This window comes from Lemur catta, chromosome 5 (genome assembly GCF_020740605.2).
Source record: "Lemur catta isolate mLemCat1 chromosome 5, mLemCat1.pri, whole genome shotgun sequence".
In the NCBI taxonomy this organism is placed as follows: Eukaryota; Metazoa; Chordata; class Mammalia; order Primates; family Lemuridae; genus Lemur; species Lemur catta.
Window position 1 is genome coordinate 33,904,013 of NC_059132.1, and position 27,367 is coordinate 33,931,379.

General features: G+C 51.3%; 1 protein-coding gene across 8 annotated transcripts in view; it reads left to right on the forward strand.

Moving 5' to 3' along the window:
* ATP2B2 (ATPase plasma membrane Ca2+ transporting 2) overlaps positions 1 to 27,367 on the forward strand; it is a 209,170-nt gene that overhangs the window by 104,428 nt on the left and 77,375 nt on the right. For all 8 annotated transcript variants that reach the window (XM_045551474.1, XM_045551473.1, XM_045551469.1 and 5 more), the window contains one exon: positions 22,893 to 23,090. In XM_045551474.1, the coding sequence (XP_045407430.1) occupies positions 22,893 to 23,090 (198 nt within the window). The remainder of the gene's footprint in view (positions 1 to 22,892; positions 23,091 to 27,367) is intronic.

Consider the following 27,367-nt stretch of genomic DNA (forward strand, 5'->3'; position numbering starts at 1 on the left):
GTATCTCGATTTCAGAGCCTCTTGGAACATGCATCCCAGCTCCATCTTGAAGTTTTGTCCCTGAAAAGTGCCAGGAATGATGATTTTGTGCTAATATGTTTTTCATTAAGGGATACTTCTGTGTTTTGCTATAAATATCTAAAGAAGAATTGCCTCCCACAGATGCCAAACCAAGCAGTACAGGGTTTAAGGGTGTCACCCTAACCTCTCTTTGGAAAAAGAAAACCTAAAATGAAACAAAGGGAGTTAAGGCTCATAAACACCTACCAAGTGCCAGGCACTGGGAAACCCATTTTTTTATTCATTCATTTAATAGGTGTTTCTTGAGCACCTGCGATGTGCTAGACACAGTTCTACCCCTGGGGATAGACACAGACATGGTAGTGAACAAAGCAGTAAATGTCTCTGCCCTCGTGGGGCTTGTAAACCTTGGCCTTTTATTTTATTCATTCATTTATTTATTTATTTTGCAGTAAGCAAAAAAACAAGTATAGACATACCATGCAGACATTGGGGGTTCAGTTCCAGACCCCCACAGTAAAGCGAAGATCTCAATAAAGCGAGTCACATGCTAACTGTCATCTGAGCCTTCAGCCAGCTGTGACCTTTTTTGATGCTAGAGGGTCTTGCCTCAGTGTTGGTGGTGCTGACTAATCAGGATGGTGGTCACTGAAGGTCGAGGTGACTGTGGCCATCTCTTAAAATAAGACAACTATGAAGTTTGCCACAGCGATCGGCTCTTCCCAGGCATATGTAGCATGTGATGCTGCTTGGCAGCATTTTACCCACAGTAGGACTTCTTTCAAAATTGGAGTCAATCCTCTCAAACCCGCCACTACACAGCCTACTAAGTTCATGTCATTTTCTAAATCTTTTGTTGTCATTTCTAAAGGTTCACAGCATCTTCACTAGGAATAGATTCCATCGCAAGAAACTGCTTTCTTTGCTCCTCTATAAGAAGCAACTCCTCATTCATTCAAGTTGTAGCATGAGATTGTAGCAATTCAGTCACATCTTCATGTAACTTCTAAGTCTAATTCTCTCACTGTTTCCACCACATCTGCAGTGACTTTCTCCACTAAAACCTTGAGCCCTCAAAGTTATCCTTGAGGGTTGGAATCAACTTCTTCCAGACTCCTGTTAATGTTGATACTTTGACCTCCTCCCATGAATCACAGATGTTCTTAATGGCATATAGAATGGTGAATCCTTTCCAGATTTTCATTTCACTTTGACCTCATTCATTGGAGGAATCACTATGTATGGTAGCTATAGCCTTATGAAATGTATTTCTTAAGTAATAAGACTAGAAAGTTAAAATTACTCCCTGATCCATGGGCTGCAGAATGCATGTTGTCTTAACAGGCAGGAAAGAAACACACATTTCCTTGTGCATCTGTCAGGGCTCTGATGGAGCAGCTCTGCATAGATGGGTACGTTGTCAATGAGCTGTAATGTTTTTTAAATATTTTCTTCTGGGCAGCAGGTCTCAAGAGTGGGCTTCAAATATTCAGTAAACCATGCTATAAACAGATGCGCTGTCATCTAGGCTTTGTTGTTCCATTTATAGAGCACAGGCAGAGTAGACTTAGCATAATTCTTAAGAGCCCTAGGATTTTTGGAATGGTAAAGGAGCATTGGCTTCAACTTAAAGTCACCAGCTGCATTAGCCCCTAACAAGAGTGTCGGCCTGTCCTTCAAACCTCTGAAGCCAGGTGTTGACTTCCCCTTTCTAGCTAGGAAAGTCCCAGGTGGCATCTCCTTCCAATAGAGACTGTTTCTTCTCCACTGAAACCTGTCATTTAGTGCAGCCAGCTTTATCCACTGTCGCAGCTAGATCTTCCGGATAACTCGCTGTAGCTGCTCCGTGAGCACGTGCTGCTTCACCTTGCACGCTTATGTTATGGAGACGGCTTCTTTCCTTAAACCTCATGAACCAACCTCTGCTAGCTGCAAACTTCCCTTCTGTAGCTTCCTCACCTCTCTCAGGCTTCGTAGAACTGAAGAGAGCCAGGGCCTTGCTCTGGATCAGGCTTTGGCCAAAGGGAATGTTGTGCTGATTTGATCCATCCAGAACGCTGACACTTTCTCCACATCAGCAATGAGGCTGTTTTGCTTTCGTATTACTTGTGTGTTCTCTGGAGTAGCACTTTTAGTTTTCTTCAAGAACTTTTCCTTTGCATTCACAACTCGGCAGACTGTTGGGTACAAGAGGTTTAGCTTTCTGCCGTCTCAGCTTCTGACCTACCTTCCTCACTAAGCTTAATCGTTTCTTGCTTGTGATTTAAAGTAAGAGACGTGTAACTCTTCCCTTCATTTGAACACCTAAAGGCCATTGTAGGGTTACTAATTGTCCTAATTTCGATATCACTGTGTCTCAGGGAAGAGGGGAGGCCAAGGAGAGGGAAAGGTGGGGGACAGCGGGTCTGTGGAGCAGTCAGAACACACACAACATTTATCAATGAAGTGCGTCATCTTAAATGGGAGTGGCTCCTGGTGCCTACAACAATGACAATAGTAACATCAACGATCACAGATCACCATAACAGATATAATAATAATAATAGAAAAGCTTTGAAAGACTGTGGGATTTGCAGAAACGGGACACAAGGCCCTGCAAAGCAGGTGCCAAATCCTCACTCTTGGAGGTCAGGAGCCGCAGAGGCTCTGAGGGCAGAAACAGCTGCCCGGTGAGGAAGTGCTTCTTGAGACCAGACCTGCGCGAAGGTCTCTGTCACACCTCTCACTGCCCTATGCCCTGCCTGCTAGTAGCAGGTGTGGCCAGATCCCCAGCGCCAGTCTCCTGGCACAGTGCTCTGTCCCCGGGCTGTCTTGGTGTTTTGTTCTGCTCCTGTTGTTTCTGTTGCTGGGCCTCAGGCTGAACAGAACTCAGTGGAATGTGATCTGAGGGTTTGCTGGGAACATCGTGTCTCCCCAGAAAATTTCCAGTGGCTGCAGAGATGTGTGTTCCAAGTTGCTAGGCAACCAGGTGTGACAGTGAGGGGAGGGGTTGGTGATTCATAAGTACAGACAGAAGTGGCTGGTCTACCCACCCTTCCCTACCCAGACCCCCCCAAGACAGCCCCTCCCAGGCAGTTGGGAGAACCCAGGGGACTCACAGGAGGACAGACACAGGGCAAGAGAGGGTAACAACTCCAAACCGACACTGAATGAGCTCAGCTCCAGAGGAAAAATAGAAGGGCCTCTTTCCAAAAATGTAGGAAAAGCCCTTTATTATGACTATAATAGGGGCCCACACGTTCACCACGTGCCCAACACTGTTCTAAGCACATTGGCAGATATGGGTGCATTTATCTCATCACAATAACCCCGTGAGGTAGGTACCATTATAAGCCCCATTTTACAGATGAGAAAACTGAGGCAGCTGGGGGTTAACATGCCCAAGCTGTAAGTGGCAGGGCCAGGCAATCTGGCCCTGAGCCCAGCATCGAGGCAAGTGGGTGGATGGCAGGCCAGAAAGGTCGGTTATGGGGTCAGTGAGGAGAAATGAAACACAGGCGGGATTTATTTGAAAACTGGAGTTGAATCCATTCTGCTCTGACTGGGCTCTACTGTGTGCTGGACAGTTTACCTTACGTAGGAAGGAGGCAGCGAGCTCAAGCTGGCAGGAAGGGGTTAGAGGGAGACAGACCCAAACAGGTCACCGTGATACTTAGCAGTGTGTTGGGTAACATGAGAGAGAAGGAAAAGACACTGGGAGAGGATGAACTGAGGCAGGTTCTAAGGGGAGGTGACAAACCAGGAACCGCAGGTGGAGGGAGGGGCATTTCAGGTGGTAGACAAGGGCAAATTCGCCACCGTTGATTGGCATTAAATTTTAGGTATCTCCCTCCACCTTCGCCACCCTAGACTGTGAGCTTCCCAAGCAGAAGTCCTGTGCCATTTATCTTCTCATCCTTAGGAGACAGCGCATATCTGCCATTTTGGATGCAGCAATCATGAAATGTTTATTTAACAAACACATGAACAAAGAGGAAAGGAAAGGAGAGTGAACGGATGAATGAGCAATATTAGGCTTAACTGTCCTACAAAGGATGTTGGGAGTGGAGAATTCAAAGTCTGTAGCAGCCGCTTAGGGGAGATTAGAACAGCACACGTTGTGGGTCAGAAGGCAGCAGGGCTGGGAGGAGGGAGGCCCGCTCAGGAGCCAAGTGAGAGGTGCTGGGATTTCACTCATGTGAAATCTCAAGACTAAGAAGAAAGGTCAGACCTGAGCAGCACCAGGGAGGCTGATCTATGGGACCTGAATGAGGAACAGATTGGAAGGAAACAATGAGTTTGATCTTAAAATTGCTGCATTGGAGACGTGGACAAAGCAACCAAGTGCAGCTACCTTGTCGGACCCATGAAACCCTGGCCCAGGGATTGAAAGAGAGAAGACAGGATAGGATGAGAGACATTATAAATCCCTACTTCCTTAACCCACATCTGTGGCAGACATCACTAATCAATCCCAACGTCAGACTCCCTCTTACCTTAACTCCAGACAGCCCCTACTAATCAATCACAGTTGACTTGTAGAATGAAACTCATTTGTTCCTCGGTCTTTGGCGCAGGAGCAGGAGCCTCCAGACTGGGCCACTGTCTGAAACCCAGATAAAAGAGGGAAAGGGGCAGTTGAAGTCTCAGAGGTGTGAGCACTGAGTCCTTGAAGCTAAGATCAACATGTAAACCACCTGAGGTCTAGGTCAGAACCATGAATTTCTCTCTCTGTAAGCCTTTAAGTGAAAAATGAACAAAAGAGAACTCTTTTTTTAAGCAAAATCACCTTTTCTTATTGTTCGTTCATTCCAATTAGTGAAAGAGCATTTGTTCTTATAAATAATAATATTCTGGGTGTACAGTCTGATAACATTCTTGAGTACACTATTTTCAACTGATTTCACTTTCATTATTCGGTAATGACTTTAAGGGGCATGCTTTTCTCTTCCTGTAGGATCTATATCCTGCCAGCCATTCAGGCAGCACCTGTTTATGGAGTACCTACTATGTGCTGCGCTCTGTTCTGGGTAACAGGCCGGTCTCTATCAACACCCTCACAGAGCTCACCACCCAGCAAACTAGGGTGTGAGCCAGCCTCGGAGCTGTCTGTGGTTTCACTAGTGCCTGGGCCCAGCAACCTCTCCTCCACAGACTGCCATTCTGACAGCTGGAGAGAGAGAGAGAGAGAGAGAGAGAAAGAGAGAGAGAGAGGATGTTTGGGGTCTCCTTCCAATTACTGAGCCAGCCTTCCAGTGTCAGTGTCTCTGCCTTCAATCTTGAAAGCACAAAGGCATGGCTGATCAGCAGAGGAATCCTCCCTTCTCTCCCAAAGGAGGGTGGACTCACCTCTGGCAGAAATGACACTGTAGGTTGAACAGGGACCTGTGAGCCCTCAGGCGTCACAGGAACTAGATTCCTGAAACCAGACACACACATCCTCTGTAGTATTTAGAGTGAGAAAAATAGCAGAAACAGTTTGCTAAAAGAAGCACCCTATCCCAAAGCAACCTCCTTCTAAAGCAGATACTCGGGAGGCTGTCGCAGGAGGATCGCTTGAGCCCAGGAGTCTGAGGTTGTTGTGAGTGAGGCTGATGCCACGGCAGTCTAGCCCGGGCAACAGAGTGAGACTGTCTCAAAAAAAAAAAAAGAATGTGGCAGGTTTCTAGAGAGAGAGATGTCAGTGGGTTTGTGCCACGCGTCAGTGAATGGATTTGGTGATGCCAATGCCTGCTTCAGCTGGATCCACTGAGTGTGTTTCCTTTGGCCACTATGGCTCGCGGCTCGCGTGTTAGCATGGGCCCTGTTCAGCCCGCACCTTGACTGGACCTGGTGCTGCGCTTCCTGCCACCCGGGCGCCGTGCGGAGGAGGAGCAGCTGGCCTCCTGCTGGACAGGCGCCGAGGTGCCTGCATAGGAAATGAAATAACCCTTCTCTGCTATATAAGCAGCATCAGGGGTGGACTTTGCCAAATTATTAGAGAGACACACAGAACATTTAAATTACAAAAGAAAACCCAGTTGTGTGTGGTTAAGCATCAGCATAAATGACCTATGGTGCAAATGCTTAACAGTTCCCCAGAGAGACACCCACATACACCAGTGTCAGGGAGCAACAAGGTCATAAGGTCTTGGTGTCTAAAGACCTGGGTTCTAGTCCTGGCTGTGCCACTAATGGCTGCATGAGCTTGAACAAGTTACTTCACCTTGCTGAGCTTCAGTTTTCTCCTCCATAGAGTGTAGACAAGGCTATTGCCCTTGTGGACTTGAAGTGAGGGAATATCTACTTTGGTGACTTTAGGTAGCATTTATCAAATGCCCACTGTATGCCAAACACTGTGTACCAGGCATTGCCTCACAAAGCCCTCTCATTGGCCTTCTGGCCAATTTTATAGCCCAAGAGGCCATTTTATAGCCCAAGAGGCCCAGAGAAGGTGAGTAACTTGCCTTGGGTCACACAGCTGGAAAATGGTATGGCTGGAGCCGTGGTTAGTCATTGGATGCTGTGACCACATGGTTCAAAGCCCAAAGGATGAAAATTAAATGATATTTTATTTGTATGTATCCCAAAAGATTTTGAGACAGCATGTGATAAGAGCTACACACTCAGGCCACCAAATGAGCGTAGAAAATCAAGGAAGGCTGGGAAGGGATGTTTCTGCTCATGCTCATGGAGTGCTGGGACAGGGAGGTGTACAGCCACCACTCAGTGAATGAATGAGTGAGGCTGAACACAGCACAAGTCCAGAGCAGGACTCACGCCAGCTTCTCTGGCAGCCAAGCAGGCGAACAGTGAGGCAGAACGGAAGAGAAGAGAGCAGGTGCATCTGCATAAAAGGTTTGCCACCAAAGTGACACTGTCAGTGGGGTGCCCTGTACCTGGATGTGGCCTTCTCTCTCTCTCTCTCTCTCTCTCTCTCTCTCTCTCTCTCTCCCCCCCACATGCAGCACAGGTCCATTCCCTCGCTCAGTTGGCTAGGACTCTCCACTAGGTGCCAGGGCCACAGCCCTGACCCAGCAGCCCTAGAAGGCCCCTCATGAAACATTGATGGCTTCATGAACAAATGATCTGGTTATGAGAGAAGTATGTCAGAGGATCTCAGAATTTTCAAGCAAAAAGGGCCCCTAGAAGGCTAATCCAAGACCCTCAGTCTGGAGGAAGCAGAGGCCCAGCAAGGGAAGATCAACCCAGGAAGCCAGACCCACGGCTCCCTTGCATGCTGGTATGAGCCTCCCTTACCAACCTTGGCATCCGTCTTCATTTGAGTCCCCCCAAAAGCAGAGCCTGAGTAGAGGATGGGGTGCAGGTAGTATATTTGGGAGTGATGGCAACAGTGAGCAAGTGAGGAGTGTTATGCAGGAAAGAGAGAAATGCCAGAACAAGGGATACTGTTGAGCTGGTCACTGCTGCAGGCAACTAGGACTCAGCCCCGCCGGGGACCACTGGAGGAAGTGTGTGGGATGCACTTCAGATTTGTCTCCCCAAGGGCACGAGGCTGGAGCATCTACCCAGACTCCCGTCTCCCATTGGGCAGGATCTGGGTAACTCCCAGCACTCCTGGGGTCCATGCTTGGGGGGAGCTCATGACCTCCCAAGTTCAGCAGAAAGGCCTGAAGCAGAAGACAGATGCAGTGGGTGCATGGGAGGGTGTGGCCAGCATGCTCAGGAGCTACCCACCACAGCTGCGCCTGGTGTCAGGGAGGACTGAGGGGCTGGGCACACAGTGGATGTCACTGTTCTTTAGAAGTGAGTAATAGTAACAGCATCTACGATGGCTTCCATTAACTGAGGCATTTCTCTGCATGCTAAGTGCATCGCCTCATTTGATCCTCAGACTCATCTTAGGAAGTAGGAACCATTTATCCTCATTTTACAGTTGAAGAAACTGAGGCCCAGGGCTGTTTATATAACTGTATGAGGTCATACAACTAGAAAGTGACAGAGCCAGGATTCAAACTCACCTCTTTGACTCCACAGACCTCCTTATCCCGCAGCCATGCTGCCTCCCAGGAGGTCAGCCCTTCCAGGTGGCCTGGGCACAAGGAGCATGTCAGGGATCAAGGTGCTGAAACACTTCTCTTCAAAGGAGGCAGTGTGCTGCTGTGGACTGTCCGGGTGCAGATTTGATGATCCGCCTTGGGGGAGAGTCACTTTCCCTTCTCTTGGTGCCTCAGTTTCCTCATCCTTCATAAGGATCAGCCTGGCTGGAAGAACTGGCACAGGGTACACACAGTGAGAGAGACCCGACGCACATGCTGGGGGCACAATGCCGTGGTTAAGACTTGGACTCTAGCTTCAGACAGACGTGGAGCTGAAATCCAGAGGATAGGTTTCTTTACAGCCCCATGCCTCAGTTTCCCCATCTGTAAAAGGGAGGTAATAGAATGAGGTCACTGGAAACCATGAGAAGTAAGTGATGAAATGCCCAAACAGGGTAAGTGCTCAGTGACACTGTGAGTACCATCATTGTTTTGAAGTTTAGATGTGTGACCTTGAGTCAGCTCCTTAACCTCTCTGAACTGCAGTTTCCTCATCTGCAATCCAGACCTCCCCACGCATGCCTTGTCATCTTCAGACATGAGAATGGGTGTGAATGCGGTTTCTAAGTCGGCTTTCCCACGGGACTCACTCTCAGCTTTTCCCATCCCCGTGGGTTTTCTGATCGGCTTCGTAACCGTCTCACCAGCTTCCCCCACCCCAGCCCCACCCCCACTCCTGTCCCCCTCAGCGTCTTCTTATCCAGAGGGAGAATCTATTTCTAGGAAATGCCTCCTTGTTCTCAAATAAGCTGCCTTTTTTAAGAGCAGGAGGAGCCACTGTTGCAGAAATGAAGGCCTCTACCTTCCTGGCATTTATTTTCGATACTGGATTTCACCGAAAACTTCCCCCCTCCACAGTAACCTCAGGCACCTAGATGGAAAGTTTGAGAGACGTCCCAGGTTGAAACTGGGGCTGGAGATGTGTGTTTTCCCAAGTCCTTTCCTGGCTTTCATAGCCCTGGAGGCTCCACCATCCCTCCTGTCAGTAGCAAGAACATGGGAGGCCACTGGGGTACTTGCTGTGTGACCTCGGGCACAGAAGAGAATGACTCGAGGAGTCCCTGGTTATCTCCTCTGCTTCCCAGTGCTCAGCTTGAAAACACCTCTCCTATAGCAGACATTGCTTTGGAGTTAAGCACTGGCCGCTATTCACTCCTTTCTTCCTGTGCAGATGTATCTAGGAGAGGCCACATGTTTACTGAGCATCTTTTATGTATCAAACTCAGACAGATGCAATCCTCACCCTCATGGAACTCAGAGTCAGCAAGAGAAATAAGCATTAAGAAAAGTCAGGCTAGGTACAGTGGCTCACGCCTATAATCCTAGCACTCTGGGAGACTGAAGCAGGAGGATCGCTTGAACTCAAGACTTGAGACCAGCCTGAGCAAGAGCAAGACCCATCTCTACTAAAAATAGAAAAATTAGCTGGGCATGGTGGCACACGCCTGTAGTCCCAGCTATTTGGGAGTCTGAGGCAGGAGGATTGCTTGAGCCCAGGAGTTTGAGGCTGCAGTGAGCTATGATGATGCCACTGCAGTCTACCCAGGGCAACAGAGCGAGACTGTCTCAAAAAAAACAAAAAAAAAAAAAAAAGAAAGAAAGAAAGAAAGAAAAACCAACTACATTATTAATTATAAAAATAATTATTAACATGAAATGGATTTGGGGGGAGCTAGAAGAACATTCAAAAGGGGGTCTAACCTAGCCAGGAGCAAGGTTAAGCCAAAGAAGTGCTGAGTTTGGTACAAAAAGAGGGAAAGAGCATTCCAGGCAGAGGAAATAGCATGTGCAAAGGCCCTGAGGCAGGAAAGCACTTGTGCTGAAGCCTCAGAAAAGAGGCTGGTGTCACTGGAGCATAGTGGTGGGGCGGGGGCAGTGAGACTGCAGACGACAGCGGGAGCAAGACCAGCTACAGCGCCTTGCAGATCTTGGTAAGGAGAGTGGATTTCCTTTGCATGCAAGGGGAGCCACTGGAGCGTTTTACACAAGGGCTTGACATGAACACAGTGCACTGTACACATTTAAAACCTTCTCTGGCCCCTGGGTGGAGAATGGATTTCGGGTGGGAGCAGGGGTGCTGGTGAAGTGGCTGCTGAGGCCTTCCAGGCAAGCAAGAGGTGGCCTGGACCAGCGTGTGGGCAGCAGAGGGAGCAGTCAGATCTGAGATAAGTTTTCCTTTGAGGCTTGCTGGGTGGCATAACAGGATAAGGAGGCAGGAGAGGACCCTGATGGGAGATGGGGACAGGATACAGAAGAAAGGAAAAGATGTGGGGTTCCTACATTGAATGCCTACTCTGTGCCTGGTATGTCACACTTGTTACATTATTTTATTTATTTATTTATTTCAGCATATTAAAGGGGTACAAATGTTTAGGTTACATATATTGTTGCGTTATTTTAATCTTCACAACCTGGCTCTGGGCTGGGCACCACAGCCCGTGGTACAGAGGAGGTGAAGTAACTCAAAAAGGACACACAGATAGTAAGAGAGAAAGTGAGATTTTAACCCAGGAATGTTTGTGCCCAAATCTACTTCATCCAAAAGTTATATGGAAACAAATCTTTATTTTCTTATAGTATATATCAATTTCCCCTTTAAATTAAACTTTGAATGATTTAAATAAAACATGAACACATTCTCTTAAATTCTCAAATATTGCAATCAAAGCTAGAGTTTGCCTGACTAGTTTGTTGCAGTGGCAACCAAACATAGTACCCTTTCCCCTCCCCAGAGATACCACCTTCAGGAGTTTGGAGTGGATCCTTTTAGACCTTTTGCTACATATTTACAAAGATATGTACCCATAGAAAATATAGACTATTATTTTGTAGAGTTTTCTGTTTTACATAAGTAGAATAAAGCTATGCATATTGTTCTGCAACTTGCTCTTTTTTTAACCTAAAAAGGAGTCTTGGAGAGCCTTCTATATTAGTACATATAAGTGGATCTCATTTTTTTTTAACTGCCGTGTAGTATTCTGTGGACTAGATGTACCACCGTTTATTTGGCCCACTTGCTTTCCAAAGACAGAAAGACATTTTTCTATAAATGTTATAGCTTTTGAAAGACTTGTAGATTTTTTTTCTTTCAAAATATAAGACTTTTATTTATGCTAATGGAGGAACCCACACCGCAGTGACAACACAAATATTTAGCAACACCCAGCCTGGTGACTAAGTTTTCCCAATTTCCTTCAGGTGCTTGGTATCCCTGGGAGCTAGCTCTTGTCTATTGCCAAGTCTCTGTTTATAGCAAGAGGCTCTCTCAAGAGCAACAAGGAAAATGGCAGAGTTGTCAGCTTTCATTTCCATGCTGGGTCCTGAAGCAGGCAGCATGACATAGCGTGGAAAGAGTACAGTTGTGGAGCCTCCAGAGACCTGAGTGCAAATCCCAGCTTTAGCTGTGTGACCCTGGGCAAGCCTCTTTACCTCTCTGAGCCTTAGTTTGTCCATCCATAAAATAAAGCTTGCAAGCTCCATCTCACAGCATGGCCAGGAGAATTAGATGTGCGTAAAGTGATGCTCAAGTAAGCACACATGTGCTCATTTACATGAGCTGTAGCCCCAGCCTAACGGGGGACATTGTAGGGGGGTTGGTCCTGCATCACTGAAGGGGTCACTTGAGGTCACAGAACAATGAGAAGACACAGGCACGCTGCCACTGCTGTCAATGCAGCGTGGGGGTAGCGTCTGAATTCAAAAGGAGAAAAGGAATATTCTTCCCGGGTTCTGGGTACCAGCTGTGTGCCAGACACTGTCCATGTTGTATTTCCTTTCATCTACCCCAGTGGCAGGACTAGGCTGTCCCTCTGCCCCAATTTGCAGATGAGGAAACTGAGGCTCAGAGCAGGGACACCACTCTGTGTCACGAAGTGGCAGGGTGGATGGGGACTGGAACTGAAAGCCGTCCTGGGAGGCTGCAGGCAGTGCTCCGTGGGTTGCCTCCACCTGGAGTGACAGATGTCAGTGCTCACGGAAGCCCCTCCGCAGGAGGAGGGAGAAATGGCTTTTCTGGCCTCCATTTTTCCAAAGGGCTGAGACAAAGCCTTCTCAGAGTTCACCTTAGGACAGGCCGAATCAAATCTCTTCAGCGAGGCTGGCAGAGAGAGAATATGAAATGACTGTGACTCGCGTGCGCGCAGTAGGGCTGGGTTTGAGCAAGCTGACCACTCGTTCCACCCTTACGCCTCCGTGGCGTGGTGAAAGGGGCCCTGGCTCCGCAGCCGAATCTCCCCCTTCCTGGGTCAGATCACTTCCCGTCCCTGGGCCTCCATCGTCCTACCTGTCACACGGGAGGGTGAGAGTGGCTGGCGCAAGACCTGTCTTGCTCCGACTGTGGGGAGGTGAGGCAGGGACTTGGGGGTAGGGTGGTCAGATTTAACACAGACAGATGCAGGATATCCAGTGAAATTGGAATCGCGGTAAGCAACAGTTAATTTTTTATTAGTAGTGTGCACCACCGCACTCCCCGGCCCGCATAGCCACATCCCTGCCCATGTGGCAGGTCTGGCACCCTGAGCGGAGGGGTTTATAAAGAATTCCCTCAGTGGAGAGAGGGGCAGGGACTCAGCCTGACTTGGGGAGAACACGAGTGATGGACTTGCCTCAGTGGACACGTGTGTCCGTGCCGTGGCAGGTTAGAGGCACACAGCATGTGTCCCTGTTCCGGCCATGCCACGTGTGCACATGAGCGAGTGGACACTGGCCCACATGCCTACAGAGAAACTGCCCGGTGTGAGACTCTGCACATTTGCGTCCATGGTCGAGTGCTGTGACCACAGCTGTGAGCCACATCTGCATGTGCACGTGCATGGCTAGATGTCAGGTCTGTGTGTGAGCGTGTAACCGACAAACACTGTGCCCCTCCACCAGCCACTTGTAATGATTGGAGACCTTGGGTCCTTAGAAAACCCCACCTGGAGCCACCAGCTATGAGATGCCCCTCACCCTGCACCCCGCCCATCAGGAACCACCAGCACTGTGATGTGATCATAAACTCCAGGCACTGTACACGTGCTCAACATACATGCTGGTGACAGCCAGCCCATCAGATCTGTTCTGAACTTCCTGTGACAGCCCAGACAGACCCAGACCACAGGCAATGCCAGGGCATGGGCTGTTTTCTTGCAGAGGCAGTGTCTCTCTGTCCTAGGTTCATTAAGTGGCTCTCACAGGTGGCACGTGGCTGCCCATTTGTCCAGGGGCCTCTGGGCAGCTGCAGCACCCACATCCCCATCTCTGGTCCCCAGAGAGGAAGGAGAGGAGGGAGGTGTCCTAGGGAACTATCGTGCTCTGGCGCAAGCAGCCTCTGTCAGGGGATAGCGGAATCAGCGTCTAGAAGGCAGTGGCAGCAAAGGGGGATCTCAGCTGGGAATCTCTTGGGACCAAAATCTGGCGCATGAGAGAGACTCCCAGTAGAGGTGTTCATGAAGAATGAGCTGCGTGACAAAGGCTATTAAGGAAAGACAAGAAGGAGAGGTTGTTATTGCCGGGTAAACTGAGGAAGGCTTTCAGGAGATGGTGGCAGACGTTCCTCTGGGTCTCCCTGGACTAACTGCATAGGCCAGTCGACAGAGGGAAGGTGGGCATGCTGAGGAGATGAGCCCAGACGGAGCAGACTAATGCCAACCACTGCGGGGCCTGCGGCTGGGCAGGACAAGGGTTAAGTGTGGCATGGCTGGAGTGAAGCAGGAAGAGTCCTTTGGGACAATGTCAGAGGGGCCACTGTGAGCCCAGGAGTTGGATGGTTGTAAAGGGCATGGGGAGCCATGGAAGGTTGTGGAGCAGGGCAGGGTGCCTCAGAACTGACCTTGAGGGCAAGCTCCTGCCCCGTGCTGCCTGCTCGCCTCTGTTGGTCTTTCTCTCCCTGCCTGGTTCCTAGTTTCTCCTTCTCCAGCTGCCTTCAGCCACCAGCAGGAGACAGTCAGAGTGTGTGGTCTCCATGCCCAGAGACTCCAGTCTGGGTTTGTCGGCTTCTCGGCTTGCCGCACTTACAACCTCCTCGGCCACCTCTGGAGAGGTGGTGAGCCTGGCCGGCAGCTCTCAGGGAAGGAGATGGGCCCTGCGGGAGCCAGCAAGCCCCGCAGAAGACAGCGAAGGCAGCCCCAGGCTGAGGCCAGGCTCTGTCACCCCCCGCTATGTGACCTGGAAGAGCCTTGGTGTCTCAGGGTTGTTGACTAGGCCCAAAGGCGATGATGTACCTGGAGCACCTGGCAGCTGAGGGTCTGTCTCCCCCTTGCCCCAGGCCAGTGGTTCTTCAGCCCGAGGCCGCAGCCCCATCACCCAGGAGGGCTTGGAGCACTGCGGTGGCCGGGCCCCACCCCACAGTGTCAACTCAGTAGGTCTGGGTGAGGCCTGAGAATCTGCATTCTAACAAGTCCCCAGCTGATGCTGAAGCTGCTGCCCCTGGGGACCACCTGGCTGGCTGCACATTGCACACTTTGGGGAGCTTTTAAGATTCCCAGGGCCCAGGCTCAGGCCCTGCCCAGCCCGATTCACTCAGCATCTCCAGGTGACGGCCGGGCAGTGATACCCTTAAAGCTCCCGGTGATGGCAGCGTGCAGCCATGCGGGGAGCCAGAGCCTTGGCGGTAGGTCAGTAATAGCAGCAGCAGCAGTGGCAACTCACGCGAATCGCAGCCCTACTGTGTGCCAGGTTTCAAGGTGTTACCCCGCTTAACTCTGTGAGGCAGGGGCTGTCGTTAGTCCCATGTTGCACACAAGGAAATGAAGGCCCAGAGAGGGGAAGTCACCTGCCCAGGGTCACAGAGCTGGGAAGCAGCCTCAGGTGAGGCTCAGACGTAGGTCTGCCGTCCCATTTCACGGCTGTGTCGTGAACCACTGTGAGTTCCGAAAGTCCCGCCAGTGATGCCTGTGTGAGCTGCCCGCTCTGCCTGGCCTCTGACAGGGCACAGCACACGTGGACTCCTGCCCCACATGGCCCATGCCACACCCCCACGTGTGCCCACATCTGCACACCAACGCACAGCCACACCCTCGGGCACACACGCATGCACCAACAGCCTCTCACGCGTGCTAAGTCACACGCCTGCTTTCTGGGTGCCTCTCAGACACTGTTTGGTTTGAACCTTGTTTCTGTTTTTTAAATACATGTAGCAGTGCCAGGAAGCCACCTGCATAGCTTTTCCCAGGAAAGCACTCATCATACATTTCTTTGGAAATCTCCTACGTACCCGAGAGTCACGGCGACCAGGCTGGTGTGAATCAGGATTCATGCTTAAGCAGGTGGCATCACTGCGGGGCCTTTGTTCAGAGCGGACCTAGTCTACCCCTAACTAGATCAGGCCAGAGCAGGCAGGGGCGACCACTGGACTCTGTGGCAAAAGGCCTGGCTCAGTTACCTTCCCAACAGAAGGACCCTGTGCCTCAGTGTCCGCATCTGCGTAATGGGGTGCTCACAGTAGAAGAAGAACTTCACTGTTTACAAAGCACTGTCAGGGCCGTGGCTCTGTTTGATCCTCACGTGAGACAGCCGAGGCCCCCCTCAAGGGAGGGCGAGTGATCCACTCAATGTCACACAGCAGGGACAGGTGGATTGAAGTCAGGTCTCCAGGTCAAGGTCGGGTGTGTTGTGGCTGTGGTGGTGCTTTCTGACACAAACTAAGACAGTGGCAACACAGACAGAAATATGGAGGATGCCCGTTCCAGGCCCAGAGTCACAGCAGCAGTTTATTGCGGGAGTTAGTAATAACTGCATCTATCTTTTTATTTTATTTATTTATTTTTTTGAGACAGTCTCACTCTGTCACCCAGGCTGAAGTGCAGTGGCGTCATCATAGCTCACTGCAGCCTCCAACTCCTAGGGTCAAGCCATCCTCCTGTCTCAGCCTCCCCAGTAGCTAGGACCACAGGTGCCACCACCACACCTGGCTAATTTTTCTATTTTTGGTAGAGACAGGGTCTCACTTTTGCCTAGGCTGGTCTCAAACTCCTGACCTCAAGCAGTCATCCTGCCTCGGCCTCCCAGAGTGCTAGGATTACAGGCGTGAGCCACCACACCCAGCTCACATCTGTCATTTATGAGGGCCAATATGTGCCAGGCAGGCATTATTTACACACATCATATTCCCATCCTCCATCAACCCTGCGAGACACTAGTACCTTTTTCCACATTTCACTAACATGGAAACTGTGGCTCAGAGAGGGAAAAGAATTTGCCCAAGGCACCAGCCCTGAACCAAGGAGCTGCTGTGATTTGAACCCATGGCTGAGGTCACCCACCAGCCTGCTGCTGTCTCCTACCCGTGTGGCCCATCCCAGTTGAGCGGCCCCTGCCCTGCAAACAAGGGATAGGCTCCCATCGCCCACCCCAGCAAGAACCTTGCCCTGGCTCACTTCCCCCTCACCGATACCTCTGTGGCCTGGGCTCCTTGGGGGGCAGCAGATGGAGTATGATTATTGTTGGGTTTTTTACCTGACATCATTTCCCTGGGGAGTGGGCAGGACCACTCAGCCAGACAGTGCCCCAGACAGCAGCCAGCTTCAGTGGGGAATGAGCTTGCTCCAGCTCCTGCCAGGGGTAGAAACATCTCTGGGGTCCCCTTGTTGGAAATAGAGGTGCTCAGCCTCATGGAGCCTCAGAGCTGGGAGAAGAGGTCAGAGGTCGTCTAGATGGCCTGGAACACTCACCCTGAGCCCCTCCCAACGGCCAGAGGCCTCTGCTTTCAATAGAGCCCAGCTTGTTGGCATGAGCTGTCCCGCTCATGGGAAGAGCAGAACCCTGTCCTGCCCCCGACTGCCAGGGAGAAACATCCCCGCTCCATCATCCCTCCCCTCCATTCTGACCTCCAGCCCAGCCCCTGCTCCTTTACCTATCTCAGTGGCCCCTTCCTCATTCTGATTAATTAAGTGCATCCTACCTCCAAAGTGGCTTATAAAAGTTTGTCTCACACTAAAAGGTTTTAAATCACCTGAGTTAGGAAATCCAGACAAGGGGAGGAGAGAAGAAAGAAGATGAAGATTCACCAGCACAACACATGCCACTGAGTCATCTGGTGCAACTTTAACAGGTGAACTGCAAATTCAGTGCTGAGCTACCAAGCAGGCAAGGGGAAGAGGGTAACAAGATGAGTTTCAAGAGCCGAAGTCTCCGTCAGAGAACACTCTCACCTTCCCCTCCAAGGCCTGCATAGTGCTACCCTTGCATGGCATGGGAAGAATTCAGCCTTTCCTGGCCACTGGATGCAAAAAGTACAGTAGATGTGTCCTCTTCCTTGGAAGCCATTGGTCTCCTCTCCTGAGTGGCAAACCAGGGATGTTCCAGCTACTCTGGCCTTTCCCAAGCCCTTTGGAGTTTCTTTTTTCTTTGCAGACCACTCACACCCTTTTGACTTATTAACCCTCACTCCTTCTTCTAAGCTCACCCAAATTATAATGAACCTGCCAGGAAATCCTTCCTGACGCCCTGCTCTTCCTCACTGTAGCACCCCTGACATATAAAATGATATCTGGCTTATAGTAGGTGCTCACTGAAAATTTGCTGAGTTGAATGAGTAGATGATTGATTGGATGCACACCAATTAGTATGACCCTAGGTACTTCCTCTACCTTCAGAGGGACTGATTGGGTAGGAGAAACTCAGGCCCCCCTAAAATAGGAGGATCCTGAGTCTCTGGGGGCCTGGCATCTGGTGATGTGACAGCCATGGTGGCCACCCAGCTTCTGTGTAAACATGCTCTCTCCGTTCTTCGCTAGATAATTCATCCATCCTCAGCTCACCTGTTCAAAAGGCCTTCCCCCTCATAACACCAGAACACCCTCCTTGTGCCTTGTCCTCCTGGTCCCCGGCTCTGTGCTTTGTGGCCAGACAAGGCACAGGCTCCCTCTGCCCCTGAGAGACCAGGTGGCACCCATTGTCACCCAGGCTTTCCTTAACAGAGCTGCGTGGGGCCGGTGTTTGAGTCAAACAGCTCCCAATCACGAGTTCAGGTCCCTTAGGTTGGTGCATGGCATGCCAGACTTCAGGTGCATGGCTGGGGATGTTATGTGGAATTGCCTGAGTTTTGAACGTTTGTGAAAAATTTCCACTTTTTAAAAACACCAGCAGACCAAACAAAACATCTGTGATGGCCTGAGGCTGCTGTTAGCAGGGGTCAGAAATGGCTGAGAAGAGAGAGGAAGGCATTCCTGGCAGAGGAGCGGGGAGGGCTGGGGCAGGCGCTTCGAGGCTGGGAAAACCCAGTGTGTGTCCGGGACAGCTGAGCAGAGATGAACTTCAGGACAAAGATTTCTCAAATACCCAAGGACAGCAAGCAACCATTGCAACAAGCAATTCCTTTGTAGCCAAAGTGCCCCTGCTCTGCCCTGTGGTTTCTTCTCCTGTGCAAGTATAGGACACGCCAGTTCTGACCCCGGGAGAAGAGTATGGACAAGTGCCGATGTATTTTCTACCGTGAAGACACAGTGATTGTGCTTTACAGTCTGTGGAGAGCTTTCACACCATACCTCTGTGTATGGCTCTCCCCAGCCTAGGGGTTATTTTATTCCCATTTTATTGATGAGAAAACTGAGTCTCTGAGGGATGAAACAAATGGCCCAAGTTCACTCATAAGTCAGTAGTAGAGCCAAGACCCCAGCCTGGCTCCCGACCCAGTGCTCTGTCTTCTACAGAAAGCAAATTCACATTTGCACACCCACAACCCCACACAGCATCTGTCTGGGCATTTGTGTTTCTGAGTTTTCAGGGCTTCCCTGGCTTTGTCCAGTGGTATTTGACACACTGTATTAATTTTTAATATGTCAAATGGTGAGATGCTCTCTAATAAATTGAATCTCTAATGCCGTTCATCTCTCACTCCAACCTCCGTTGTTTCTGCTCCCAAAAATAGGTGTGTTGACTTTCTGCGGGAAGCAGGGAGACTGCGGGGTTCAGCTCCTGGGAAGGGTGGAGTGAGTGGGCTGGACCAGGCGAGCTGTCCCACCTGCAGGTCCTCAAAACCACTGTCTTTGGATACAGAGTACAGAAAGCCCCCCACCTTCCTCCAGGCCAGGCCTTTATGTCACATGTGGGGGAACTGAGGCCCAGAGAGGGGAAGTGGCTTGCCTTCAGTCACCAGGCCCTTCTGCCGCGCCTTTCCTCACCTGAACTGACCCCTCTCCGTCTTACCAAAATCCTGCCGGTCCAAAGTCTTCCTCTCCCAGGAGGTTTGGGTTAATCTCCCACGCTAGACAATGATCATAATGCAGTCTGCTCGGCTGGTACAGACGCAGTGCTGTGCCCCTCGCAGGAGACATCTTGCTGAAGCCTCACCCTAGCCCTGTAAAACAGGCACTGCTGCTGCGTGCGTTTTACAAATGGGGAACCGAGGCACTGAGCAGTGAAGTCGCTTACCCAGAGTCACTCAGAGCTGGAATTTGAACCCAGGCCATCTGAGCCCAAACTCAACCCATGTTCTTGGGGCCTGGTATGCCCAGCTCCAGCTTGGCCCACCTTCTGCTGAGAGGAAGATGGTGAGTGGGGTGTCGTGGCCACGTATACCATGTCAGAGGCCCCATGTGAGCCTCTGTGCCCAGGGGTCCCATCTTGGACTTAGATTCTGGGGTGTCAGGTGTTGTGGAAACTGCCTAGAAGTTTCTACCGTGAGAAAAACCTTAGCAGAATATACACATATTTCTATTCCCTGAGTTATTTCAGACAGACAGAGGTCTTCTCTGAAGCCTGAAGGGAGCAGGGCAGGGCCTGGTGCTGGGGAGGGGAGAGGCCAGGAGGCTGCGCTGCTTTACCCCCTCTCCCTCCCCACCCCACCCCATAGCCTCGGGGGTCTCAAACTAGCAAGCTGAGGGCTGAATCCAGCCCACAGATAGGCTGTATTTAGTCCTGGAATATTTTTAATGGGGAGATGCAAATTCCAGACATCCAGCTTGTCTTAGAAAACTGGAAGATCTGCCACTTGGGCCCACGTTCCCCCCACGGGAGCTGAGAAATGGCTGCCCCCTTTAGAATGACTGAGATTCTTCACTTTGCTGCAGTCCCCACTGCTCCCCATCATCTGCCACCCACCTACCTCGCTCATCACAAAACCTGATCAACTTTGCTACCCCTGCCCTGTCTGCTGTCCTAGGACTTGGGGTCCCAGTGCCTGGCCTATGGCTCCCCAGCATGGCAGAGCCCCGACAGCTGTGGCCTGACTCCTAGAATGGGAGAACATCCACATTATATCAGCCGTTACACTCCAGACTCCAGAACGTTTGACTCAGAGAATCTCCGACGGTTCAGACTCCTTTCTCCTTGAGTTCATCAGGAGGGGCTGGGCTGGCCCCTCCCTCACCAAGCTTGTTCTTAGCAAAGCCTTTTGTTTACAGCAAACTTCATGAAGACCTGTTCCAAAACGGGGAGACAGACCCCAGCAGAACCACTTCAGGGCCTGCAGACTTTGGAATCCCTGGGATCCTTGGGGCATACCCATCTTATTGAACTCCACCATTGTTGGGATGGATAAACTGAGGCTCAGAAAAGGGAATTGGCAGGTTAAAGGCACAGCAACCCCTATAACAGGCCCATGTGGGCTGGTCAGAGCCCCTTTGCTCAGAGGCCCACCACCCTGTTGAACTCCCCCTTCTCCCCTTGTCAAAACCCACTCCCAGGAAAAAGCCTGAAACTCACACTATGGCACCCACAACTGAGGATGGCTTCTCCCTCCCAGGAAGTCTAAAGGAATTGGAGCTTTTTTAGAGGAATAAAGCTCAAGTAGGAGAATTTCAGGCTTGGCTGTGAGTAGAACTAGACAAAGGGAGGAAGACAGGAACCTCCCTGTGGTTCCTAGAGGCACACTACGGTGTGCTGTGCCTGCTTGCCCTGCACGCAGATAGCCCAGACGGCCACCCCAGCATGGACAATGGAGGCAACCTTTCCATCTGCTCAGGACTAGCTAGGGTCTCAGGGCCCAGGAGCTACCCTGAGGCAGCTGGGGCAGATGGGAAGCCTGTCTACCCATCTATAAAATGGGCATAACCTCGTTCTCACTGCACAGGTAGGACATGGAATCTGTAGAGCCGACAGGAGAGGCTGGTGCGAGGTCTCCTAGGGAATAAGCCATCCCTGGGCTCTCGCCGTGGGGTCTCGGCCATCCTGGCTGTTGGAGGCTCCCGATAGAGTTTTCTCACTGTTGGCAGCAGAGGACACTCAGCACCTAGAACCCCAGACAGGAAAAATGCCTGTCTCTCTGTACCCCCAAACCACGGGCTGCTGGACTCCCAGGACCGCTCAGCTTGTGTCCACGGGTGGCTGGGCCTGTTCCCTCCACATCACTATCCCCATGTCACTAGGCTAGGCCCATGTTGGGGACTCAAGAAATGCAGATTGAGTGAATGAACGGATGAATGAGCCAATGAACAACAAACTGTTAGAATCCAGAACCGAATCCTATTAGACCACTAGGCCCCCATCAAATCAACAGCCTAATGTTCCCGTCCTCCAAGCGTGCTGGTTGTCAGGAGTGGGCTGACGGCCAGCCCTCCTTGGACTTCTGGCCTTCAGTGAGTTTAGGAGGGGACATACGGGGACAGCAGACAGCAGCAGTGACACTGGCAGAGAAGGGCAAGGCACAGGCCCAGTGTGGCAGGAGGAACAGTACGCCAGACAGGGCCCTGCCAGGCTGGGCTGGGATGAAGCCACACAGCAAAAGATGAGGCTGCGAACCTCGATCGAGGGTCCCATCAGGAGGCCAGAGTGCGGGGCAGGGGCACGTGGACGTCATTCTGGCACTGAGGAGCCTCCCAAGGTTGTTGGGCAGGGCGTGAGTCTGGAAGAACTATCTGGAAATGAAGAAATGGTGGGTTAGAAGTGGGCCCTTATCACTGGCCAGGCCCCACACGACGAGGGGTTTATCAGGCTGCACCTCACTCCCTCACCTGGAAGCCGTGGAACAGCTCGCGGCGGTGGCCAAGGGTGGCGGAGTGGCCTCAGGGCTCTGAGTGCAGGGCACAGGCTCCCACGGCGAGGTCGGCTTCTGGGGCGGGGCCCTCTGTTCCTGGTCTACAACAGTGCTGGGCACTTAGTAGGTGCTCAGTAAATGCTCATGGACCACATGCGTTACCTCATGTGGTCCTCATAACCACGCCGTGGGTTAGGTACGACCATCGCCCCATTACAGAAGAGGATACCGAGGTTCAGAGAGCTAGGGCCATCAGGCTGGGACTGGAATCCAAGAAGAGCCTCTAAAGAGTCTGTTCTCTTACCTGTTAATGCTGCACTTGGCGGGAGGGGGTGGAAACGCAAACAGAGGACCCGGCCTGGCATGGGGCGGGCACAGTGCTGTGCATTCACGTCCCACAGCTGCCATAACAAATGACCACACACTGATGGCTTATTTGTTCTCGCTCAGCTCTGGAGGCCAGAAGCCCTAAATCAGAGTGTCAGCAGGACTACCCCTCCCCGAAGACACTGGCGGAGGACCCCTCCCTGCCTCTTTCAGGTCCTGGCAGCTCCAGCACGCTGTGGCTGTGGCTGTGGCTGCATCACCCCAGTCTCCTCCTCCACTTTTCCACGGCCGTCTTCCCCATGTCTGTGTCTCTCATAAGGACACTTGTCACACGATTTAAGGCCCACAGAAGTAATCCAGGATGATCTCACCTCAAGATCCTTAACTTAATTACATCAACAAAGACTTCTCCCAAATGAGGTCACACTCACAGGTTCCAGGGATGAGGATGTGGACATATCTTTTGGGGGCCACTGTTCAGCCCACTCATGGCCCAAAGCCCACGGAGGTGTGAACTCCTGGGCCAGGGGCCTGTAAGTTTCCTGCTCTGTTTTCCCCTCTCTGGCCCTAGATTTCTGGGACCGCCCACACGTCCCACCCAGCCCCCAGCCAACCTCTCTGCACTCTGTCCACAGGTTTGCCAGGCACGGCTCCAGATCTGGAAAAGAGAAAGCAGATTTTTGGGCAAAACTTTATACCTCCAAAGAAGCCAAAAACCTTCCTGCAGCTTGTATGGGAGGCACTACAGGATGTGACGCTCATCATCCTGGAGATTGCGGCCATCATCTCCCTGGGGCTGTCCTTCTACCACCCGCCCGGCGAGAGCAATGAGGGTAAGATGGGCCTCGGCCCCCACTTGTTCCCGCCACAAGTGTGCACACGTGGCCATGGCGTCCACACTGGAGTGTGCTCAGGGCTCACGGGCACCGCTCCTTCCAGGGGAGGAAACCGAGGCCCAGGGGGCAGGGCCTCACCACAGCCATAGTGGAAACAGGCCGCCGGCTGTCTTCCTGCGTGTGCGATGCAAGGGTGGCACCAACCATAGTGGTAACTAGATTGAGTGGTGCTGAGCACTTACAGCGTGCCAAGCTCTAGGTGGAATGGACCATGCCTGTACCCATTTTAAAGATGAGGAAACCAAGGTGCAGAAAAGTGAGTATACTTGCTTGAGGTCACCAGCTAATAAGGAGTTCTCAGTGTTTCCTGGGGAGCTTGTTAAAAGCATGGGTGTCCCCCTCCCTGAGAGGGTCTGGTTCTGTTGGACAGACGGGAGCTGGATGGCTGGATGTTAGCAAGCGCACAGGTGAGAGTGACCCTGACATCTGTCCAGGCCGATCTATGAGGGTCTCCCCTTCGCCCCTGAAGACAGAGCCCCTGAAATGCTCACCCTGGGGGCTGCAGACACTCTCTGATTTGAGGCACTTCAGCTCCCTTCACTGGGTTCCCTCAGGGTGTCCCAGCCTCTGCAGGACCTCCAAAGCTGGGCTGCTCCCCAGAATCCCCAAGTCCCCTGCCCATGAGGCACACAGCCACAAAAACGTTCGTGATGTCAGAGGTCTCTGCACCTGATATTGTAGGACACGGATGGGCACTCTGCTGTCCACAGGCCACGTCTGGATGGCCTTCCCTGTGAGCTTAGGGGTACTTTTTACATTTGTAAATGATTGAAAAATACCAAAAGAATATTTCGTGATATGCAAATATGACATATAATATATGTTTCCTTGTCTGAAAAATAAAGTTTGATCTGAGCATTCACACTTCGCTCCCACGTTGCAGCGAGGGTGAGGAGTGAGGGCCGAATGGCCTGTAAAGCCTGAAAATACTCACCGTCCAGTGTCTTGCAGAAAAAGGTTGCCCGCCTCTGTCCTGCAAGAGTAGGATGGGAGGTTCGGCCTCATGAAAACCTCCCTCCCTCTCTCTATCCTGCCTCTCCCCACAACCCCTCTCTCTCCCTCCCTGAGAAAAAGCCCAGCCTCTGAAGTCAGGCACCCCGGCTTGAAATCCTGTCTCCACCACTTCCTAGCTGCGTGACCTTCAGCAAGTCTCTTTCCTTCTCTGATCCTCAGTTTCCTTATCTGCAAAACAGGGCAAGTGACCCTACCTCACAGGGTTACCGTGAGGAGTGACGAAGGGTCTTGTACGCTAGTGGTGACACAGCCCAGCACTAGGCTGTCGGGTGCTGGCCCTGCTACTGCCACGGGCGTGGCGGCCCCACGCTTCCCCCCAGCCTTTGTCTTGGACCTCATCCTTCGTGCCCCGAGGGAGAAGGCTGCTCGGTCCCTCTGCGCCTCTCTCCCTTTCACGGCCCTGTTGCTGGGCTTGGTTCCATGTGAGGGACACACTTGTGTCTTGATGCTGATTGCGTTTTCCACATGCACAGACTCGGTCTCGAGGGGGAGTTCCAGACTCTGTCTCTGGTCTCTCAATGGGGACACTGTTCCGTGGGCCGAAGAAGCACCGTCCCACCTACCCAGGGAGGGTCCCAGGCAAGCCCACTCTTCCCAAAGTCAGGACTTGCAACTGCCATGGGAAAACCTTGACCTCCGCTCACTCATCCTTTTGTTCCAGAAACGGGCACCGAGCGCCTGTGGAGGGCAGGGCTTTTCCAGCCCCATGCTGCTGTCCTTTGTGGTGGCTGGTCTTTCAGACCTCTCCTGCTGAATGTTCCTTTAAATTAAAAATACACACATAGTTAGCATAGTACAAAAGGCCTCCAAGATTAATGTAGAAAAAGTCTAAAATGCAGGTAAGAAAAACAAAATCACGAATAATCCTACCTGCCACCCAGAGAGAACCCACTGCTAACCCCAGCTGTGTGGATCCCAGGTAAATATATATACACACAGCACACTAGACAGATAGCTGGGATCGCGTGAGCTATGTTATTTGGTTGTTAGATGGTTTTATAATCCACTTGCTTAATTAATAGGATTTTATAACTGCTTTTGTCATTATAATCCAACATTTCCTAATGAATGTGGTATATAAATAGATAATAATTTATTTGTTATTCAGGCAAGCAAATAAAAAGTTAATAGCATATAGAAAACCACTGTGGGCCTCATTTTCCCAAACAAGGAGGTGGCCTCTAAGAGCCCTTGAACATCTGTCACCCTACCCACTTTCAAGCTAAAGTTGTCCAAGAAGCTGGATAACCAATTCTAATAGGCCAACGACCTCAATTTTGTACATATAATGCTAAGTTGATTTTTTTCTTTTCTGCATGACATCTTTCCATAGAGGGTTTAAAGACAGAAGAGAGACATATCTCACAAGATGAGGTCAAATAGAAAGCCAGGCGGAAAACGAACAGAAGCAAATAAACCAGATCTAATTGCTAGCATGATTGAGATTTAAATTTGACTTGAGCTTCCTGGCAGCCAAGGGAGAAAGGGAATTAGGATCATTTGCACAGTTCAAGTTACCAACAAGGAAACACATTAATTCTTCAGGAAGATGACATTTCTCCTGACAATGAATTCTGAGATGAACTTTCAGATAGGACTTTGTAAGAGATGCGTAATGAGCAGCCGCCTTTGCAGAAGTTTTATAGCAAATATAGAAGATTGTACTTGGCTACTCAAATAAGCCTTGAACAAAGCTCAGGGTGTAACACAAATGAAGAATGATGATGATAATCCTTCTTACTATTTTTATAGCTACCACTAGTTGGGAGCTATTATGGGAGAAGTCCATTTAATCCTCAATCCTCACAACAACTCTGTAGGTAGATGCCATCATCATGCAGGAAACTGAGGCCCTGACATGGTAAATGGCTTGCTAAGGTCACCTGGCGAGGAAGTGGCAGAGCTGTGACTCAGACCAAGGCGTTCTGGCTCCTCACTCCTGTCCCGCAGCTGTGCTTCCTCAGGGACGGATAGGACTGAGTCAGCCCAGATAAGTGGCCTCGTGTGACCCAGTTTGGTGCAAGATTAGAACTCGGGCAGGTGGCAGAAGGGTGGGGTGGGAACATCAGCCAACTCCTCGTGTGTGCCGGGAGGAATCTCCGCATAGACCCCAAACAGGCAGCTGCAATCACTTCAATCTTAGGGCTGTGGAAACTGAGGCCCAAAGAGGGGAAGGGCTTGCCTGAGGTCACAAAGCTTATAGGTGACGAGGGTAGATTTTAAACCCAGTCGGTGGGGTTCTTTCCCCTGCTGCTGGCTGAGGCTCTAGCTCAGCCCACACCCTGGGTCAAAGGCAGCTGCGTGTACTCAGCTCCACGGGGAAAAATAGCTCCTGGACTTGGTGACTATACTCATTTCTTCCCCCCCAAACCCGTGCCCCAGCCTGAGCTCGGAACCTTCCAGGTTGCCAGGATGCCCTGCCCCAGGTTAGACTCGGGCTTCCTCAGTCCCCAGCCCCCCTCAAGTGCAAGGAAACCCCACAATTCCAGAGGCTCTGGGGAAAATGTCAGCTCACCAGGGAAGGCGGCAGGGAAAGTTATGTGGCCCTCTCTCCTCCCTTTTGCCCCCCGGTTACTGAGGGCCCGGCCATAACTGACCACCTAGTGGTGCTGGCGCCCCACGCCAGGGCTCTCGTGGAACCCCCACAGCCGTCTCCCAGACCGGGAGCCCTGGCCCCTGAGCAGCCCGTGTGGAAATGGTGCTGTTGCTACGATGGCAGTGAGGAGTTGTATTTGAAATCGTGAAATGCACCTGGTTTCTCTTTGACACCAGCTGCCACCTCCTGGGGCCACTAGAAGCCAGTGGTCAGAGCCTGGACTCAGGGCCCAGGTCTGCCTGTCTGACCCCAGACCACAGGCCGGCCCTTGGTGCTCCCAGCCTCAGTGACTTCATCCATAAAGTGAGGTGAATAATGGTACCTACCTTGTGGGGCTCTTGTCAGGATTGGAGAGAATAATGCCAGGTGCATAGCACACAGTCCCGTTAGCACGGAGCCCGGTGCATAGGCAGCCAGTGTCACTATCCACGTGCCGATCCCTCCCTCTCTGCAGAAGGGCAGTAACGTTACTGTCAACACCCCACAATTCTGGTATCTTTTGTGGCAAAGCAGAGGTGGACGGCATGAGCTTCTTAGAACCACAGGTTCCAAAGCCCCAGCACCTGTCATACTGGGGCCTCGGAGGCCCAGTCTCCCGGATCCA